Raw genomic sequence first — 17,087 nt, 5'->3', positions numbered from 1 at the left:
CAGATTTTAGATCATATAATTTAGTCAGAAATGATTTCCTGTCAGACAAACAGCAGCCTTAAATGCACGTGTATAAATATTAGTACATGGCGTTCCAGAGATATGAGGCACTGTTAGACATCAGGGTTTAATATCTGAAACAAAAGAGCCAATCAATCATCTGTTAATTTCCTATCCTCAATGCGGTGATAAGACGGAAATAGATGCTTATTTCCTTCTGATCTCTGTATTCTCTTGCTGCTATTCTCCCGCATCTGCCAGGTGGTCTAGATCCTTGAGATTAAACTTCTAGATTAGCAGTGAGGAAGAAACACAGATCTGATTAGAGTGACCACGTATATTCAGACCTGGATCCAATTAAAGATTTAAGCTCACTTATCTGAAAAGACATAATACGTTCAATAGTTAAAGGAAACCTGTGGGATTCCATTATCTGTAAGCCGTGTATGGAACAATAGCAACAGGCATCAATTCACAGCTAAACACTCAAAAGGAGAGAGTTGTTTCTTCCACGATCTTTACTTCCTCTCTTTTCTTCTGCTCTCCACGTTCCAAAAATCCAAATAGTCCTTCAGTGAACAGTCACCTGCTTTTCATTTTGCGGGGAAAATGTACCCCAAGCAGCCTCCTGCTTCCTCCTTTTCCCTACATGTATTTCATCTGTGAGGTGGAACGCAGGAAAGAAATTACTCGGTCATCCAGAAGTGAAATGGGGGGGAAACTTCTTTTATTCTATTTCAAAGACGATAAGCAGCCAGAAGAGAGTAATATTGAGCAGCCATCTTGTCTGGGGTCTCTGTCTGAGTCAAATATTAAAGTTTTCTTTTATGGGGTAACACAAAAATTGTTGTTCAGCCGTCTCTTTGTCCTGGGATTTGATGGATGAAGCTCTCCACAGGTTCCTGAGTAAATCATTGATTATAGTTAATAAAGGCACCAGCTGTTATCACATTGTTGTGTTTGGCAACCACCCTGGAAAGGTGACTGCCAAGATATCGCCATTAACAAAAACAGGGATTATAGAGACGGTTTGGGAAATCTTTCCAGACCTGTAACTTCACAACAAAGTCACCTTGAAAGAACTACATCTGATTGTTTGGATGCAACTTTTATACAGATTCTTCTCCAGTGGGAAATGGGACATTTCTGAATTTTGACCAATTAAAGGAACTATATCAGAGCAAACATGTTTATACGAGAGGTACACGTTAATCCCACCAACAGTTTAACTACAGCCACAGATCTCTTCAGTCTTTAAGCTTGAAATAACAACTGATGTTGTGCCAAACAACATGGGATTTGTAGTGAGGAAGGGCTCTGATTCCCATGTCCCAGATTTAAAGACAAATCCTGAGCAAACCTGATGTCCATATTCTCCTTTTGCTGTTAAATGATTTTATTTTTTTGCTGTCCTCTATTTTAATTTAAATTTCTCTGGTTTGTTGGTCACTATTTAATAGAAAAGAAGTATGTAACATCCTTTTAAGCCAACTATTGTCATTTTCTGACCTGGTGCAGCATGCATGTCTGGACATCTTACTTCAACTCTATATTAAGCAAGTTATTCATCTCAACATTTACCCAAAGATAAGGTTTCTGTTTAAGAAAGCAAAGCTCAGAATTTTCTAACACAGCATGCCTATGAAAATAAATGCAACATGCGTATCATACATCATGAAGGATGGCTGTTGCCAACAGCATTGATTCTCCAAGATAAAACAAGTCTAATAAAACACAGCCAAGTACTTCACAAGAGCCAGCAGTCAAAAACAGTATGTGTTCCATATCGTGCTGGGTTGGCTAAAGATCAGGCTCTTAGAAAAGACAGAAGGAAGGGAAAAAAAAGTCTAAAAAATAAAAGATGTTAGTGGGAAGAGTGCGGAAGGGATTTTGTAGCCATGTCGCAAAGGCTGCAATACATCAACTCTGTATCAAAACATGGCCCGCAAAAGTATGAGCAGATCCTCGTATCATCTCCTTCCGGTAAACACACAGGCAGGGCAGTGGGGTGCTGTCACTACCACTTCCAATGAGCACTGTTTTTCCGAACACTTGAATGCATAGATGTCCACAGGAGTTCTCAGATCACATCCAGAGTTGGAGGTTATCATGGCACTAAGTACTAACCGGGTCCTGAGGGCCTCCTCAATTAGAGAATGTCACTGACAGTTGAGAGTGAAAAATTGTCCCTTTAACTTTTATCTTAACCTCGGAGTGTCCATACTTGCACAGAAAAATGCACACTGTTACAGGGGTGTAATTATTGTTGGTGATTTGTTAAATATTTTACATAACTTAGACAATGACTATTAAGTTGCACTCTGGCCAAGAAGAAACAGTTGGGGCCAACAGTATGTACATGTTAGGAATACATGGCTTATAATCTCATCTGTGAGATGTGAAAAGCTGCCATATAAGGGGTCTTGCATGGAATGAGTAAAAGCAAAAAACAGTTTTAATTTGCAGAACATTTGAAAATATCAGATGAGATCTCAAAACAGTGAGCTGGATTTACTGGGCTAGTTGGATTTCTAGCCAAAATCCCATGCTGATCGTGCTGTGACATAAAACAACACTCCTGAAACCACACGTTGCCACTGTCACCCTGTGAAGACAACAGAACTGATGAGGACGTGATGCTCGTCTATGAGACATCTATGAGAGACGAAGTTTGGCCTGAGAAGATGCGTCCGCTACATTAAGAAGAGGGCAAAATGTCCCTGAAACCTGGCCAAACATGATTCTTAACAACTTCGTAGATACAGCCAAAAATGTAGGTTTGAGCAATATCATGTGGTTGGAAAGAAATTGGAAAGTAATTGTGGTTTGTATTGTAGACTTTGGCATCCAACATTCTGAAGCAGCAGGTTAGAGGGACATCTTTTTTTTCTTTCGGTAGTTTAAGAGTGTACGTTAGGCAGCTAAAAACTGAGGATCAACTGATTCCAGGGCGGTTTAAAAATTCATATTACCAGATCAGGAAAATGGAGGGAAAAAAAGATCAAATATCAAATATCCCAACCTGAAGCTCCCTCTATGATTCCGTGCATGGGAGGTTTAAGGCCAATGTGCTCAGTGAAGCATGCACAAAGTCTCTTCATGAACGAAAGGAGTGGGAGGGAGGGGATGACAAAGCTCAACAACTCCCATAAATCACCCGAGAGTTATCCTTCCTGATGTGTTGTGCAATAACACAAAGAAAATGAAGTTGTCTTTTGAATTATTATATGATTTCTACAAAATGGGAACAAGAGACGGTTTCACAAAGCGTAAAAACACGGTAAACCGTGAGAGTCGAAAGCATTGGGGCAAAGTAAACGGAGATGTTTACACAGAAAAATGTTGCCAGACTTCAGAAGGACCCCACATGTGGAGGATTTCTCAACCAGTCAGATGGGACCTGGAGAGAGAAAGTAAAGCCGACAAGAGGCCAATGACGGTGGCGAAAGGAGACAAAATGAAGGTTTAAGCCAGCAACAGATTTGTTGTTTGACTTCTTTCAAGTCCAGACACCTAAAGATCAAAGACCCAACATTCCTGAGAAGACAATTTCCCAGAGTGATCATCTCGAGACGCGACTGTGAACCGAGATGGATTGAGTGAAGGATAATGGATATCGATCATTCCGAGGAGTTCTTTGAACCTTGACACGTCTGCCAAGGGTCAATAATTGCACTCTCAATTGAGAGTCTGACCTGACGCTGTCTTTTCAACAGCACTTTACTAGTTCATGTGTGTCTTTGCACTGTTAAAGACAGAGTAGAACTGGCCAATACACATCAATCACTCACATCTGGATGGAGGTAAAGGGTGAATGTTAAATCGCCCGATCCCTAAAGCATACACTGTAGCTTATAGAGGGTACTTTAGTGGGGGTATTTAATTTGTTTAATTGCCCCCTCAGAGAAACCAGAGGAGCTTCTCCCCAAACTGCTTTTTTTGCCTTCATTAATTATTCACAGTTGTTGGTGGAGGGGCAGAATTCTGAAGGTTTTCTTTCAACAGACAACTAATCTCGCCTGCAGCATCATCTGTTCATTTCCTTTGTCCTTCAAATTTGCTCTGCCATATTTCCGTCAGCAGTATTTTTTTTCTGCTTCTGAGCGATATCGCATTTTATCCTGGACCCTTGCGCACGGACATTCTTCCGGCAAACTGATGGGGATCCAGCAGAGATTTCTATCAACAAGCCTCTCCTTCATCAGCAACTGCAAATATAAACATTTGCACAATATAACATTGCTAATATTTATGTAGTGTAACATTTATGGAAAACAATTTTCCATTTTGCATATCTGACATCAGAGTGTGCACAAAAGAAGCAGAAGTGGCACTGATGGCATAGTCTCATATCCTTCAGCACTGAGCCAACATATAAGCATTAATCCAGATTAAGGTGGGATAAATTATTGCCCAAGCAAAATGTTGCTTTTAATGTAAGGCTTCATAATGTGCCCCACCCCCCTTAAGTGAGCCTGCTTTGTACAGTACCCTGATGCAGTCAATCAGTGACCCAGAGCTTAGCTGGGGGGCTTTCAGATCCTTTTATGAACCCCCCCTTTCACACCACCTCCAGCCCTGCAAAAGAGAGAACGGTAATTAACTGATGAAGAGCTCTGTAAGATTATCCAGTCTCTTCACCAAGGCCTCCAGCTCAGCCAGTGGTGTGCAGTCATGTCCCAAAGGACCAGCAGAATGTGGATGGACGGATATCAATGGTCTATTCAACTATTCTTCCCTTTCATCCTCCATTCAGCCCCCCCAAAAAAAGGTCGACATCATACAATGTTGTGAATTTGAGCCAAGAATGTTCTTTCACACAGACACAAATTAGGACATCTCTGATTTAAGTTTGGAAAATCTGCAAAGTCCTACAGTAGATGCATCCCACGCAAGAACATAAACAACCCCTCACTGCGAGTGAGAATGTGCAGTAGATTGAATTATACAATAGACGGCAAAAATAGCTGCATCCCAACCAAGAGAGCTAAAGCAGCACAGGGAGCGAGTGGGAAAAGATGAGAAAGAGGGAGTCTGGGGCTCAACTCTTCCCATTTTCGATAAGCAGTGGAGTCTACTTTAAATATGTTTCTCATGAGATTAAACCTTACAGAGCTGGTTTGGTGGACACACCCACCCATTCTTCTTCATAATATCGCCCTCATTCAAAAGTGTCACCGTGCCAAGGCCCCCCACAGCCGGGTCCTCGCTCTATACCCCAACCCCCGACAAGTAGACCACCCAACAGATTCTAAGACCAGTTCGATTTGATCGTCCACACCAAGCATCAGCTGCCATCAGAAACAAGATTAAAGAAACCAATTCTGTCAGTCGGGCATCACATCCAAGCGCCATTTCCAGACCCATAAATTATGCAATTTAAAGTTCATAGCTTGGCCTGTCAGGTAGCTGCACAGAACCCTGAAAAGTAGCCTCACCCAGAACATGCAGGACAGGCAGATCCAGGTGCGTGCAGGTTCAGCCAGGGCTGTTGGCAGGCTCAGAGAGATGGACGGCATGATGATGGGCAGGAGTGACGCTACGGCTCAGTGGGCTCTGGCGTGTGTAATCCAGCCAGAAGAGGTGTCCATCGCCGCAGAGTCATGACTAACCTGGACAGCAACACTCGTACTCACTGTCTCTCCTCTCAGTCTGATCCTCACTGCCTTTTCTCTAGGCTCATTCTGGCTCTCCTCCCCTCTGCTGGGGGAAAGTTTCACAAAACTGGGGTGGGGGTGTTGTCAGCCTGCCCCCACCACTCAAAGCAAAGGGGGAGGGGGTGCTCGGCTTATTATACATCTCTTTTGCCCCTCCTCTCTCTCCGAATCCATGTTGCCCTCCCTTTTTGCCCCTCTAAGTCTCACCACTTTTAATTTCATTCATTCCTTAATCCCACCCCTTCCCCATTTGCCCCCGCAGCATCCGTCACACTTAACCTCCCCCTCACACCATCACGCTCGTGCACAATTCCCTCAGCAATGAACACGTTTCATCAGTTGATAAAGTGAACTTCCAGGGTGAGGACACCGGACAACAATGCAATGAATCACTTCTAAGGTCAGGAAAGAAACCACCTGCTAACAGATGGCCTCACGATCAAAATAAGCTATTTTTACATAATTGGAATCCACAATTGACCTTTTAATATATATGTGTATATATAGTTTTTAAATACTCTTAAAACACTAGTGAAAGCAGCTGGCTGATATACAGTATTCAGTAAGATCAGTGTTTTGCATACCGTTTACTTGGGAGGGGGGGGTTCATTTTTAAAATTTGTGAACTTTTTTTTTTCTTTCAAACTATTAAACTTCAGTTATTTCAGTGGACATCACCAGATGATGATTTATTTTTTACGATTGTAGCAGGTTGCAGAAATACAGGGTATGATATGCAAATCAACAGTGAACAAATAAATTTTGAAGCATAAAACTCTCATCATGTGTCATTTTAGTAATTGACTCCCTACAGAAAATAGACACACCCTCGAGCCAAGCTAACTCACAGTTAGCCTTTTCTTTCACATTCTCTCTCTCGCACACACAAACACACACACACACATTGACATTTTGCTTACACAACATAAATATACAAACCTACCCACAACCCCACCTGCGATCTAGAACATATACAGAATCAGAGCCCTGCAATGGTGCACGGGAATAATTGCATGGCATTTCCTGCAGGCCACCCTGGCAGAGTGTCAATGGGGACAAAGTTGGAGAGACATTTGTATTCACCAACCACACTAACACAAACTCTGGTCTGATGGATTGATTAGGCTTCGATTGTGTAAATATGAGTGAATGTGTAGGTTTGCCATCACTTATTTTGATATCCTTTAAATCTGTTAAAAGTCTGAATCTAAAGCTAATTATGACAAATTCAACATTTAAATACAGGGAAATCAGTTTTGTGGAAGGGAAATAGGTAATAAAAATAAATAAATGAATAATGTCATCATTGAAGAGAGCTTTAAACCTCTGAACTTTTAATCTCCTGTGACACAGGTAAGAGCGCTTGAGTATATTTTAACACTTATGTTCAAAAAAATGTTTGACTGTGCGGTTTGTGTAGCTTGGCTCTGCCACAGCACCCAGTCACCTGTCACAACACTGCGCTTATCTAAGCCAGCACTAGTGTGACAATGAAGGACACTTTATTTATTATCTATAAACACACAACGGAAAAACAGAGCAAAATGCAACGTCGGAGTTTACTTTACAGCCAACCAAATACCTTTCTATGTGAAGATTGTGCAATATAAAAACAATAAAAATAAGCTACGGTGTGTTTATTTGCTCAAAAGAACAGGGTAGCATCACTGCAGCAGATGTTTGATTTCAGAGAATAAACCGGCCCGTTTTTGGAGATCAGAAAAGTACAAAAATGTGCAACAGTTTGTACCCGTGGGAAAATACTGAGTGGACAAGAGGAATAAATTTAAGTTTCAGTTTCTTATGCAATCACAAGAGACTTCTCCTTGGCAGACAGACAGAGAGTTAAGATACAATAAATAGAAATTCAACTTTACCCCACAAATGAGCCCCCTGTTACACTATAGCAGATGAAAACTGTTCCAAGGTTTGTTCGTGCTTTATAACGGGTGAGTTATGCTTGTCAGTAACATATGAAGAAGATTCACATCCAATATCTGGAATCAATAAAAATCTGTGCTCAAATTACCATTATCAAGTGAGTCATAACTGTCATTGTGGCGTAGTTACCATTTGCTTTACAGCACCAACTAGTGGACACTTGGGGAACTGCATCCATATCTAAAACCAGAAGCATTTGCTCAGTTATTAAAAAGCACACATCTGGGAGAGTAAGTGCAACTATGGCTGAAGGAGGTACCTTCCTTTGATTCTTTTGAAATTTTGTCTGCTTCTGTTTTGTTTTGTCGATCAAAGCAAAGGCTCAGAGGTACTTTCACATTGAGTGAGATTAGCTGGTTGTCAGGTCACCGTCCTTGAACCATGTAAAGACGAGTACAAAGCAGGGTCGGAACAGAGCTGTGCGCCAGGTTACAATGGACTCAGAAGCCAAAGAAATAACAAGTCAGCGGGTAAGCTTGTCAGGTGAGGGGACAGAACGAGAGGAAAGAGAGTGGAGAGATGAGTTGATAGATAAACAGGATAAGGAGAGAGTGAACGTGTAAACACAGGGGTGTGTCCTGTCATCGTGGCCGCTGTGATCAAGGCGGAGTTTGCTTGTTGACAGACGAAGGAAAAACACACTCCAGAAGCCCCCCTCAACACACGCACACACCCTCTTCCCCCCCGACTCCCATCTGTTGAAAACAATGCGTACCCAGGGCCCTCCCTCTGAACAATGCTCACATGTGTGTGCACGTTTTTCCTCCGTTCTCTTTGAGGAAACAGCCCCAGAACGCACAGGCCCGTCATCACAGCAACACTGGTGTAACACCTTTACTGCCCGTTTCCATCTGGGCTGACTATAAAAGCATTTCAAACACCATGGAAACAAGTTGTAGATTCTCTCCCCTTTTTTAGGATTTTGGGAAATAAAGACACCCAGACCAGCGAGGTCCACAAAACAACATAACCAAAATATGAATGTGTGATAACACACCTCTGTGAACAGGGCCAACGGCAGAACGAAGCATCTGTAACGGCAAAGAGTTCACAGGGATGTAGCTGGATTAAGTTGACTTGAGTTTCAATCACATCGGAATCAGCCAAACAGAACCCGGATTGTGGAAGAGAAAGCACACCCCCTCTTTTGTAACCAGAGCCAAGAACTGAGAGCCAAATGCCAACCCAGACCAGAAAGCTACCACCTACAGGAGGCATGAAGCTTTCTGTTGGGAATAAAGGTGAGGTGATCACCAGTGGACAGCACAGAGATGCTGATTGGCTGTTTGGCAAACCTGCATCTTCAGGTTGGGGACAGTACCTGGAGTAGCTACTAGCAGTCAGGGATGTTTTTCTTTTGGTTTTTGTGCTGACACACCAGGGAACACCTTAATCTACCTTCATATGGGATCTATATGAGGAGTGGATTCTGTATTATAAGAATTGACTTGCTTCATTTGCATCTAAAACACATCTCGGCCCCCATCTCTCCCAATCACTGCAGAATCAGAAGCCACAGGCAGGTAACCTCACCCAGCATGTAACAGTGGTAGATTCTATTATTTTTCCTACAACCTAACTTGACCTTTGCCTTGTATTGTTTGCAACTAAATGTTAAGGTGAAAAGGCTAACAAGTAAAGTGAGACATGGCCTACATGTTGGTATTAAGTGGTCAAGCACTGATTGTGCCCAAAAGTAGCCCAACTGCAGAGACATGTTTAATTAGATAATGCACGCCATCTGCTCTGGAAGTATTGGATTACCCAAACCAACAATCCAGACTTAATTCAGCAAGGGTGCTTTTGCACAGCCAATAATCTTAATAATCTTGTCCCAACTTCCTGTCATTCAAACCAATATCATCTGAAATGAGGAATAAAACTGTACCTTGCTCTTACGTCCCCTTTGTTGGAAAAAGGGGAAAATGCAGTAGAAAAAATATTTCACCCAACTGAAGACTGAGGTTAGACACCAACTCAGTCCACCCATTCTTCCCTGGACACCTCCCCACGTCCTCTGCTGAATGATAACCTCCTCTGTCTCCAGCCTGCCCTTCACTGGTACCACTTTGTCCTGGCTGAATGGCTCTTTTTCATTTCCGAGAGGCACTACGCTTCCCTCCAGTCTCTGAAATTGCAATTCCTGTGGCTGCAGTAATTCCTAAATGCATCTTTGTCCGTATTCAACATCCATCCTGCCCCCGTTCCTCTGGATGCTGCAGGGTCCTCCGCTGAAAGTGGGCGGAGGCGGGGTGGGTCCTGCAGCTCTGTCTGGTAAAGGCACTTATAGTGATGGAAAAAGGAGGGGGAGTTGTGCAATTTAATGCAGAAAAGAGAGGGTGGCTCAGACTGGTCCAAGAGAAGTAAATGTGAGATGTGATCAAGGGAGCGTTTAAACACTGCTCTATTAAAAATAAAGCTAAAAAAGTTAGCTTAAAATAAAAGCATCTCCACGCCTCTGTATTTCTGAGTTACTTGTTCCATGACAGATGGAGCTAAATGAATCCCCCTTCGCTGTCTGGATGGCATTGGTCTGTCTGCATAGATAATGTCAGCAGTACCATGGTTAATGGTATTAGCATCAGTAATACTGGACTGGACTGCCTGTTGCATCACCACCGTGCAGTTATTGTCTTACATGGACATTTTAAAGAAAGACACCAGTAAAGGGCCCATTTAAATCCCAGTAAATGTAACTCTGTTTTAATGGGGGAAACAATCTTTGTTTGCTGGGATGCTTAAAAAAAGTCTGTAAAGAATGAAAATGGAAATATATATATATATATATATATAATATATATATATATATATTATATATATATATATATATATATATATATATATTATATATATATATATATACACACACACACATATATATATTTTTTTTTTTTTTTTTTTTTTTTTTTTTTTTTTTTTTTCTGTTTCGTTACATTTGACTTTGGCCTTTACCGAATAAAAGTAAGTTTACTCCTCTTTTTTTTCCCTTTCAGGGACATAAAAGAGGGAAGCATTTGACTTTTTGGTGAAAATACTGAAGTGTGCCTGCTGTTAAATTTGGGCATATTCTTCCTGGAGGGGGGATGTTCCTTTATTTCCCTTCTGAGGTCAAGAACATTTTTTAGCCAAGAACCCAACGCTGGCGCTGCTTCGTGATGCTTAAAACCTTCATCAACCAAATGCAGGTATTGTCTTCCTGCTGGGCCCGTCTCTTCAGACAAAGTGACGTTTGACAGCCTGGGCAACGTCATGGGCGCCTCCTGACTCTCAGCAGCACAAACAATGAGCTCAGCTACGGCCTCGACCCGACACATCCAGTCTGTTGTCATGTCGAGGAAACCAGACCAGAGAATAAGGGTCAACGTTGCCTCCAGAGGGGGGAAGCGTCTGGCTGTGGGTTGAGTCAGCGGCTGAGAACAGTTTAGGCCACAGCTGGTGGTAGAAATTCATCAGTTTATTGCATTACCCCATCAGTGATGTGCAAATTAATTGAAATACATGGTTCATTTTACGGTGTAGGTATGAATATGCATATCAAGGAATTTGGGACGCTTCAGCTGCCTCATCAGAACCGAATCTGATTGCACATTTCAGAGCTTTTCAGCAACAATTAATGAACATGAAGGACATTGTGTACCGAGCTTACAAAAGCTCCATTGTTCTCACCATCCAGAGTGACATCCGGTGAGTATGTCCAGAAACAGTTTGTCACCGTCACTCCAACAGGAGCAGAGCTAATCTAAAATCAAAACAAGCCAGTAGCATAACAACATTTACATTGGGTTCAATATTGTGTTTCGCAGAAACGACTCGAGTGGAGAAGCTGTGATTAATGCAGGAATTACCCCCTGGCCCACACGCTATTGATCTAAGGCATCCAGTTTAGGATTGAGAGCTCATCAGATATAATCATGTAGCCAATATCAGTAGTAATGAAGTCAGAGCTCTTAGCAGGACCGAGAGAATAAGCTCTGTCTTCAAGTGGAATGGGGACTCGCAGATTTCACCAATTGTGTACAAAATTAAACCTAAATTCAAAATGAAAGTTAAACGAGACATTGTGACTTCCACCTTTAATAATGTTTTTAAAATAACCCAACACTGCTCATTTAACTCTGTGACAGCTGCAGATAAACAAGATTAAAGGCATCAGTGTGTTTTGGCCTCATGTTGATGTGCACTAAGTGGAATTAGCCAAGGAGCCACTGACGGCTAATTAAAGAAGCCTTCTCCTAACAGGCACCAGCTGAGGCTGACCGGAGATAAATGCCTCCTGAGACAGGCGGCCCATTTGTAAAACAGTCATCAGTCTGAAAGTTCCTGCGTCCTGAATAGACATCTGACAATCAGCTGATGAGAAAACCCTGAGAACGAACCGCTCGCCTCGGACGATGGACCAAAAGAGAGACACAAAGACCTGAAAATCAGAAGACCTGACTGAAATTTCATATTACTTTCAAGAATCTAACCATGAAATTTGTGTTTCCCCAATACCGTCCAGGTCCCGATGTTGCTCTCTGTGTTAAAAGCAAATGCAACCTGGTATCATCTCTCAATATCAGGACTAAACGCCAGCGTGAGCTGTCCAACAGTAAACAGGAAGCACTGTAAATCCAGAGCAAACCCAATTCTAGGTAATTTGTTTCTCATTTTTCTGTTATGACGACATTGAATTCTCACTGAAATTGAATAATGTTCTCCAACATTTAAAAAGCAGACATTCTGAGATTTACTGCTCCAATCCAGAAATCTATGATAACAGCTTTACATTTCACCATTTCACGCATTAGAAAGAGAGCCAACTATGAAGTCAGAGTCCATACGTACGGTAGATACTCGACTCATTCCCAATGACATGTTACAAACCAGATGGTTGGTGATCCGTGTCCAATCGCCTCACATAAATCTAAACCATCTGAGGTCTAATGTCCATGGCACAACTGTTACTTCACACAGGAACAGTAAGACGAGTTGCTGGTCAATCAGTCACAAGCAGGAAAAAAGCTTCACTTGCTTTGTGCGCTGTGGTGGAGCTAACCAGACCTCTGGCCACCCACAGTTAAAGCTGACATGTTGGAACAGCACTCACCATCCAGAGCGACATGGCCATGGTGTCTGTCCCTGAAGACACCTGGGGCAGTAATTCCCTTTCACGGATCCGTGGCTCTCTCTAACACCGCGTAGGCTTCTTCTGGCATTAACAACTTATTGTCCCGAAAAGTTGGATGCACTGACCAAAGAGAGCCTAGTGGTCCAGCCTTTATCCTGACATACTTCCTGAGCTGTATTGTTAGCAAGCAGAAAGGAAACAGACACACACACACACGCGCACACACACGCACACACACACACACACGCGCACACACACACACACACACACACACACACGAGTGAAGGCCAGTTTCAAGGGTTTACACCATGGAAAGTGAGAATACCAGGGGCTGTTTTGCTTTGAGGAGATTCTGATTCTTCCAGAAACTGCATCACTGCTTTCACATTAAAGATCAACTATATCAGCCAGTAACAAAAAAACAGTTTCTAAACCTCTCTGCCCACCGTCACACGTTGCAGGGATCCTTTCTCTTCCCACAAGTTGAACAAAATAGGCCAAAATTAATGACAACAGAAAATATGTGGTGTTCACTTTCAGGAAACGGGGGATAAAGACAGAATTTCACTTCAAAATTCTGAAATGGAATCCAGCTGAACCAAAGGCCAGTCTCTCACGTGTAACAGGCTACAGACACCTGCCTTGAGATCGGAATCCTGCAGGAATTCTGCAGCAAGCTGAAATAATACAAGAGTCTTAAGTTTGCTGGCGATCAGGAAAAATGCAGAGGGTCTCCTGCACTCCTGAAAACCACATATATCCTGTTAAGAAGCAGGTTAACGGACACTTCAGCACCCCAAGATACCTCTATGCTGCAGCTGTTGTCTTCCTTTCTTCACAAATGCTGCTGTATTTGTTTGAGAAAGTGAATTTCTTCAATTCTTCATGTGGAACAAACAATCTTACACTAAAGAGTGAATGTCAATACCAATGTAGTCTTTCACATGCAGCATTCATGCACGCTCCTCTACTGGAATTTCCCCTTAGTGGGTCAGGTCTTATCTTATTTTTATCTTATCTCTTTGCCCATTTAGATAAGTTCATCTATGGCCAGAGTTTGCAGCTGTCAGTCACGACCACTTACAGCAGGGTGGGATTCATTCACTTGCTTTTAATGAAAGAGTTAAAAGATAAACTGCACGGCTGTAAAATGTATCACTTTTTTACGACAGGTAAAAGAAAGGGAAAAAAAAGCGTTGTTGAGCGTAAATGTCCCAGAACACTGGAGGCGCTGACAGCTGAGAGGACGATGTCTCAGCAGCGAAACATAAACCCAGCGCCATCGGCTGCTCCGTTGTTTTTAACAGACATCTCGGAACTGGTGCATTCACTGCCGCTCGTCCATGAGCACGGAGGCTTTCAGGGAGCGGAGGATGCTGGGTGGAAGACAGAGGTGGCGTCACATGAACATTTTTCACTCCAACTCTTCTCCTCCTGACTGAACTTTAACAAGGTCTTGAAAAAAAAGAGGTTATATTTACTTTGAAAGGCATGTGTGGGATCTTGAACCGTTGGCATTTTACCACATATCACACATGTTCTGCATTAAGTCATCGTAAAAATCGGTGATGTCATGGTTAGTCACTAGGAAATGGTTTCAATTCAGATGTAGATTTATGGAGGCTGATAAACGCTGCATAGTGATAACACTGTCAAACACTATTCATCATTTTAACATGTGTTGCATTTATCAACTTTCAATTTATTGAATTCAGACAGTTGTTATATTGTGATATCTGAGCGGGATTTTTGACATGTGAAATAACTTCTCTGCCTTTAACCCTCCCCTAAAGAGTAGAGGACAGCTGTGGGGCCAGGGAAGCATTTGGGGGTTAAGGGCCTTGCCCAGGGGCCCGCAGTGCTTTCAGGACCTCAGTGTACAAAATAAACTCTGCACAATTACTACAACCCTAACCATAACACTGACGGCCCCCTGCTGGGTTTTTTTTCATAATTATCAAGCGAATCAGGCTGAAATTGCTAAATAATATTATATACGGTTGGCGCGGAGCTCCATTGACTCTCATCACTAACCCCCCCCATCACCTTGGCCAGGAGGTCACCCGCTTGTATGTGCATCAGCAACTCAACACTCTATTTAAAGGGCATGAAAGGTGTAGCAGATAGTCAGGGGGGCAAGTATACATAAATAAATACTTCCTTTACAAGGAGTACAACTGAAAAGGTGCATACTGTATGCGTCTTCATTATCGCATTTAGCTATAGAAGTGAGGACGCAGTCAGTCTCAGAGTTTCTCCCAATAAAGGAGCGGAATTCCTTCTGGGTGCCAGCTGTTGCCCATGACGAAGGCGTGTCTACCCAATAGTTGGGCATTATGCAAATGTAAGTCATGGCCCCGAGATCGTGCGTGCGTGTGCATGCGTGTGTGTCTGCCGTGCGGTGTGACCGTCGCATGGCTTCACATTTCACCCAAATTTTATTGGTGCCAGTGGCCTTTTGTCTGCTTTAATTAAATTAACTTCTGAAGAACAAAGCTTGTTGGAGGGAAGCGCTGGGATATTGCGCAGACATCACCTCGCTGTGGGAGCTTTTAATGGTGTTTACATTACAGTCAGTCAGTGCTTCAGAAAAAAGGGGCTTCGCTTTCAGAACATTTTACAACTTGGTAACAGTTGCGCAGGAGGGGCTGTGCGACATTGTCCTACTGAAACATGATTGATTCCTAAAAACAAAGACAACTCTCAACGGACCATTTAATTAGAAGTGAGGTTTTTTGAAATGTTTACAAGTTAATTAGGGAATTTAGATGTTGCTAATTGGAAAAAATCTATAGCTCTTTGTGTGCACGTAACTCATAAAATCCAGGGAAATGGCAATGACTCTATCAAGACTGAAAAGGCCATATCCTCATCCTGTCATTAGCTCTGGTTTAAAGTGCCCCAAATGAAAAAGACATTCTTTGCATCACTGGTTCTCTTCATTTTCCCCTCATGACAGCTTATTTCCAAGTCAACATGACAGGGACGCGTCCAGACGGCAAGCAAACAGTGTCACACGCTTTCCTCCGAGGGATAAAAGAGCCGTGAAATTCCGACATTTGTCCAGTGTCTGACATAACGTCAGGCAAATCCAACCCTGGCATCTTGATGGGCTCTACGTTTGCAGTTACGGGCTAGGACAGACAGGGATCAATTACTGACCGTCGTACAGTGCTTTCAGAGGAACATGATCGAGCAAGCAGCAAGTAAAGCAAGAGACTGGACAGACCCACTTGGACAGAAAACTGTAAAAAAAAGAAAATAAAATAGTGACCTTCAAATGACTTCACCACATACTTGATACAAGCCCCCCCCCCCCAAGCATCTCCTCAACAACAATTAACAGCATTGCCGCGATTCCTTCATCCACCCATTCTGTTATTCTCACTAAAAACCTTTTTTTTTTAAATTATTTGTACACTGTATCTCAGCATAAACTCAATGTTAAACCTGATTACAGCCGTCGTATTGTAAGCGAGCATGTGGAAATGCAAGAATGATTTTAAAAAGATGAGAAAGATGACTGGGATGTCCTCCAGTTAACTGGTTAATGTGTTTTATGGTGCTGAACTGCTAAATGGTTAAAATCAAAACATATCTGAAAACAGATAATAACATAATCTGTAACCTGCAGGACAGATTAAGCACTTGAGGGCAAAATTACTTTTCAGTTCCTGCAACTTGCATTTGATCAATATAAACAAACATATATTTACTAAAAAATAAAACAAAACTTTTTTTTTAAAATCTATTTCCGAGACATTCATCCCACTGAAGCTATAAAGTCCCTTTACATCCCACCTGTCATTCTAAAGCTGTCCTGCCTCATGATTTAATTGTGTTATTACAGAGATAGTGGTGGATGTATTAAGATAAATCCAAATCTATATCCTATCATTTCTTCTCCTTATACACACACACACACACACACACACACACACACACACACACACACACACACACACACACACACACACACACACACACACACACACACACACACACACACACGAGTGTGAACGCTATGGGGGATGTTGTAAGTCAAGCTGGTACTTTAAATATAAATGTGTGGCGCGCTGGTGCTGCTTGTGTAGGATTACAGGCGTGTGTAGCAAATGTGCGGTACTGGGTCCAAGAGTGTGATTTCATTAAAGATTCCTTCGCATGGCGCGTAGACCAGGACACACCCGCTGTCATTAACAGGGATCAGCTCGGAACCCTGGAACATTTGCTGTTGCTTTTTTAATAGAGTACAGTTGAGTTTCTACTCCCGTTGTGCTAATAATAACAACAAGCTTGAGACATTTTCTTGCAGGACAATCAACTGTTGTCACTCCTTGTGTTATTTTAAGGCACCGTGGAGACGTCGCATCACGAAA

At 42.4% G+C, this 17,087-nt stretch overlaps 1 protein-coding gene across 17 annotated transcripts in view; it reads right to left on the bottom strand.

Annotated features, from left to right (window-relative positions):
* tns1b (tensin 1b) overlaps positions 1 to 17,087 on the bottom strand; it is a 95,531-nt gene that overhangs the window by 72,687 nt on the left and 5,757 nt on the right. For 3 of the 17 annotated variants that reach the window (XM_057048220.1, XM_057048235.1, XM_057048258.1), the window contains exon 1: positions 12,688 to 12,842. The exons of 2 other annotated variants lie outside the window; for them this stretch is intronic. In XM_057048220.1, coding sequence (XP_056904200.1) covers positions 12,688 to 12,708 — 21 coding nt within the window. In that variant the 5' untranslated portion in view covers positions 12,709 to 12,842. Of the gene's footprint in view, positions 1 to 5,438; positions 5,724 to 9,486; positions 9,634 to 12,687; positions 12,843 to 17,087 lie in introns of those variants that run through there. 12 more of the 17 variants (XM_057048155.1, XM_057048226.1, XM_057048193.1 and 9 more) reach the window with 10 other exon arrangements.

Source organism: Takifugu flavidus, chromosome 1, assembly GCF_003711565.1.
Source record: "Takifugu flavidus isolate HTHZ2018 chromosome 1, ASM371156v2, whole genome shotgun sequence".
Lineage (NCBI taxonomy): Eukaryota > Metazoa > Chordata > Actinopteri > Tetraodontiformes > Tetraodontidae > Takifugu > Takifugu flavidus.
This window is presented reverse-complemented; position numbering and strand designations above follow the sequence as displayed.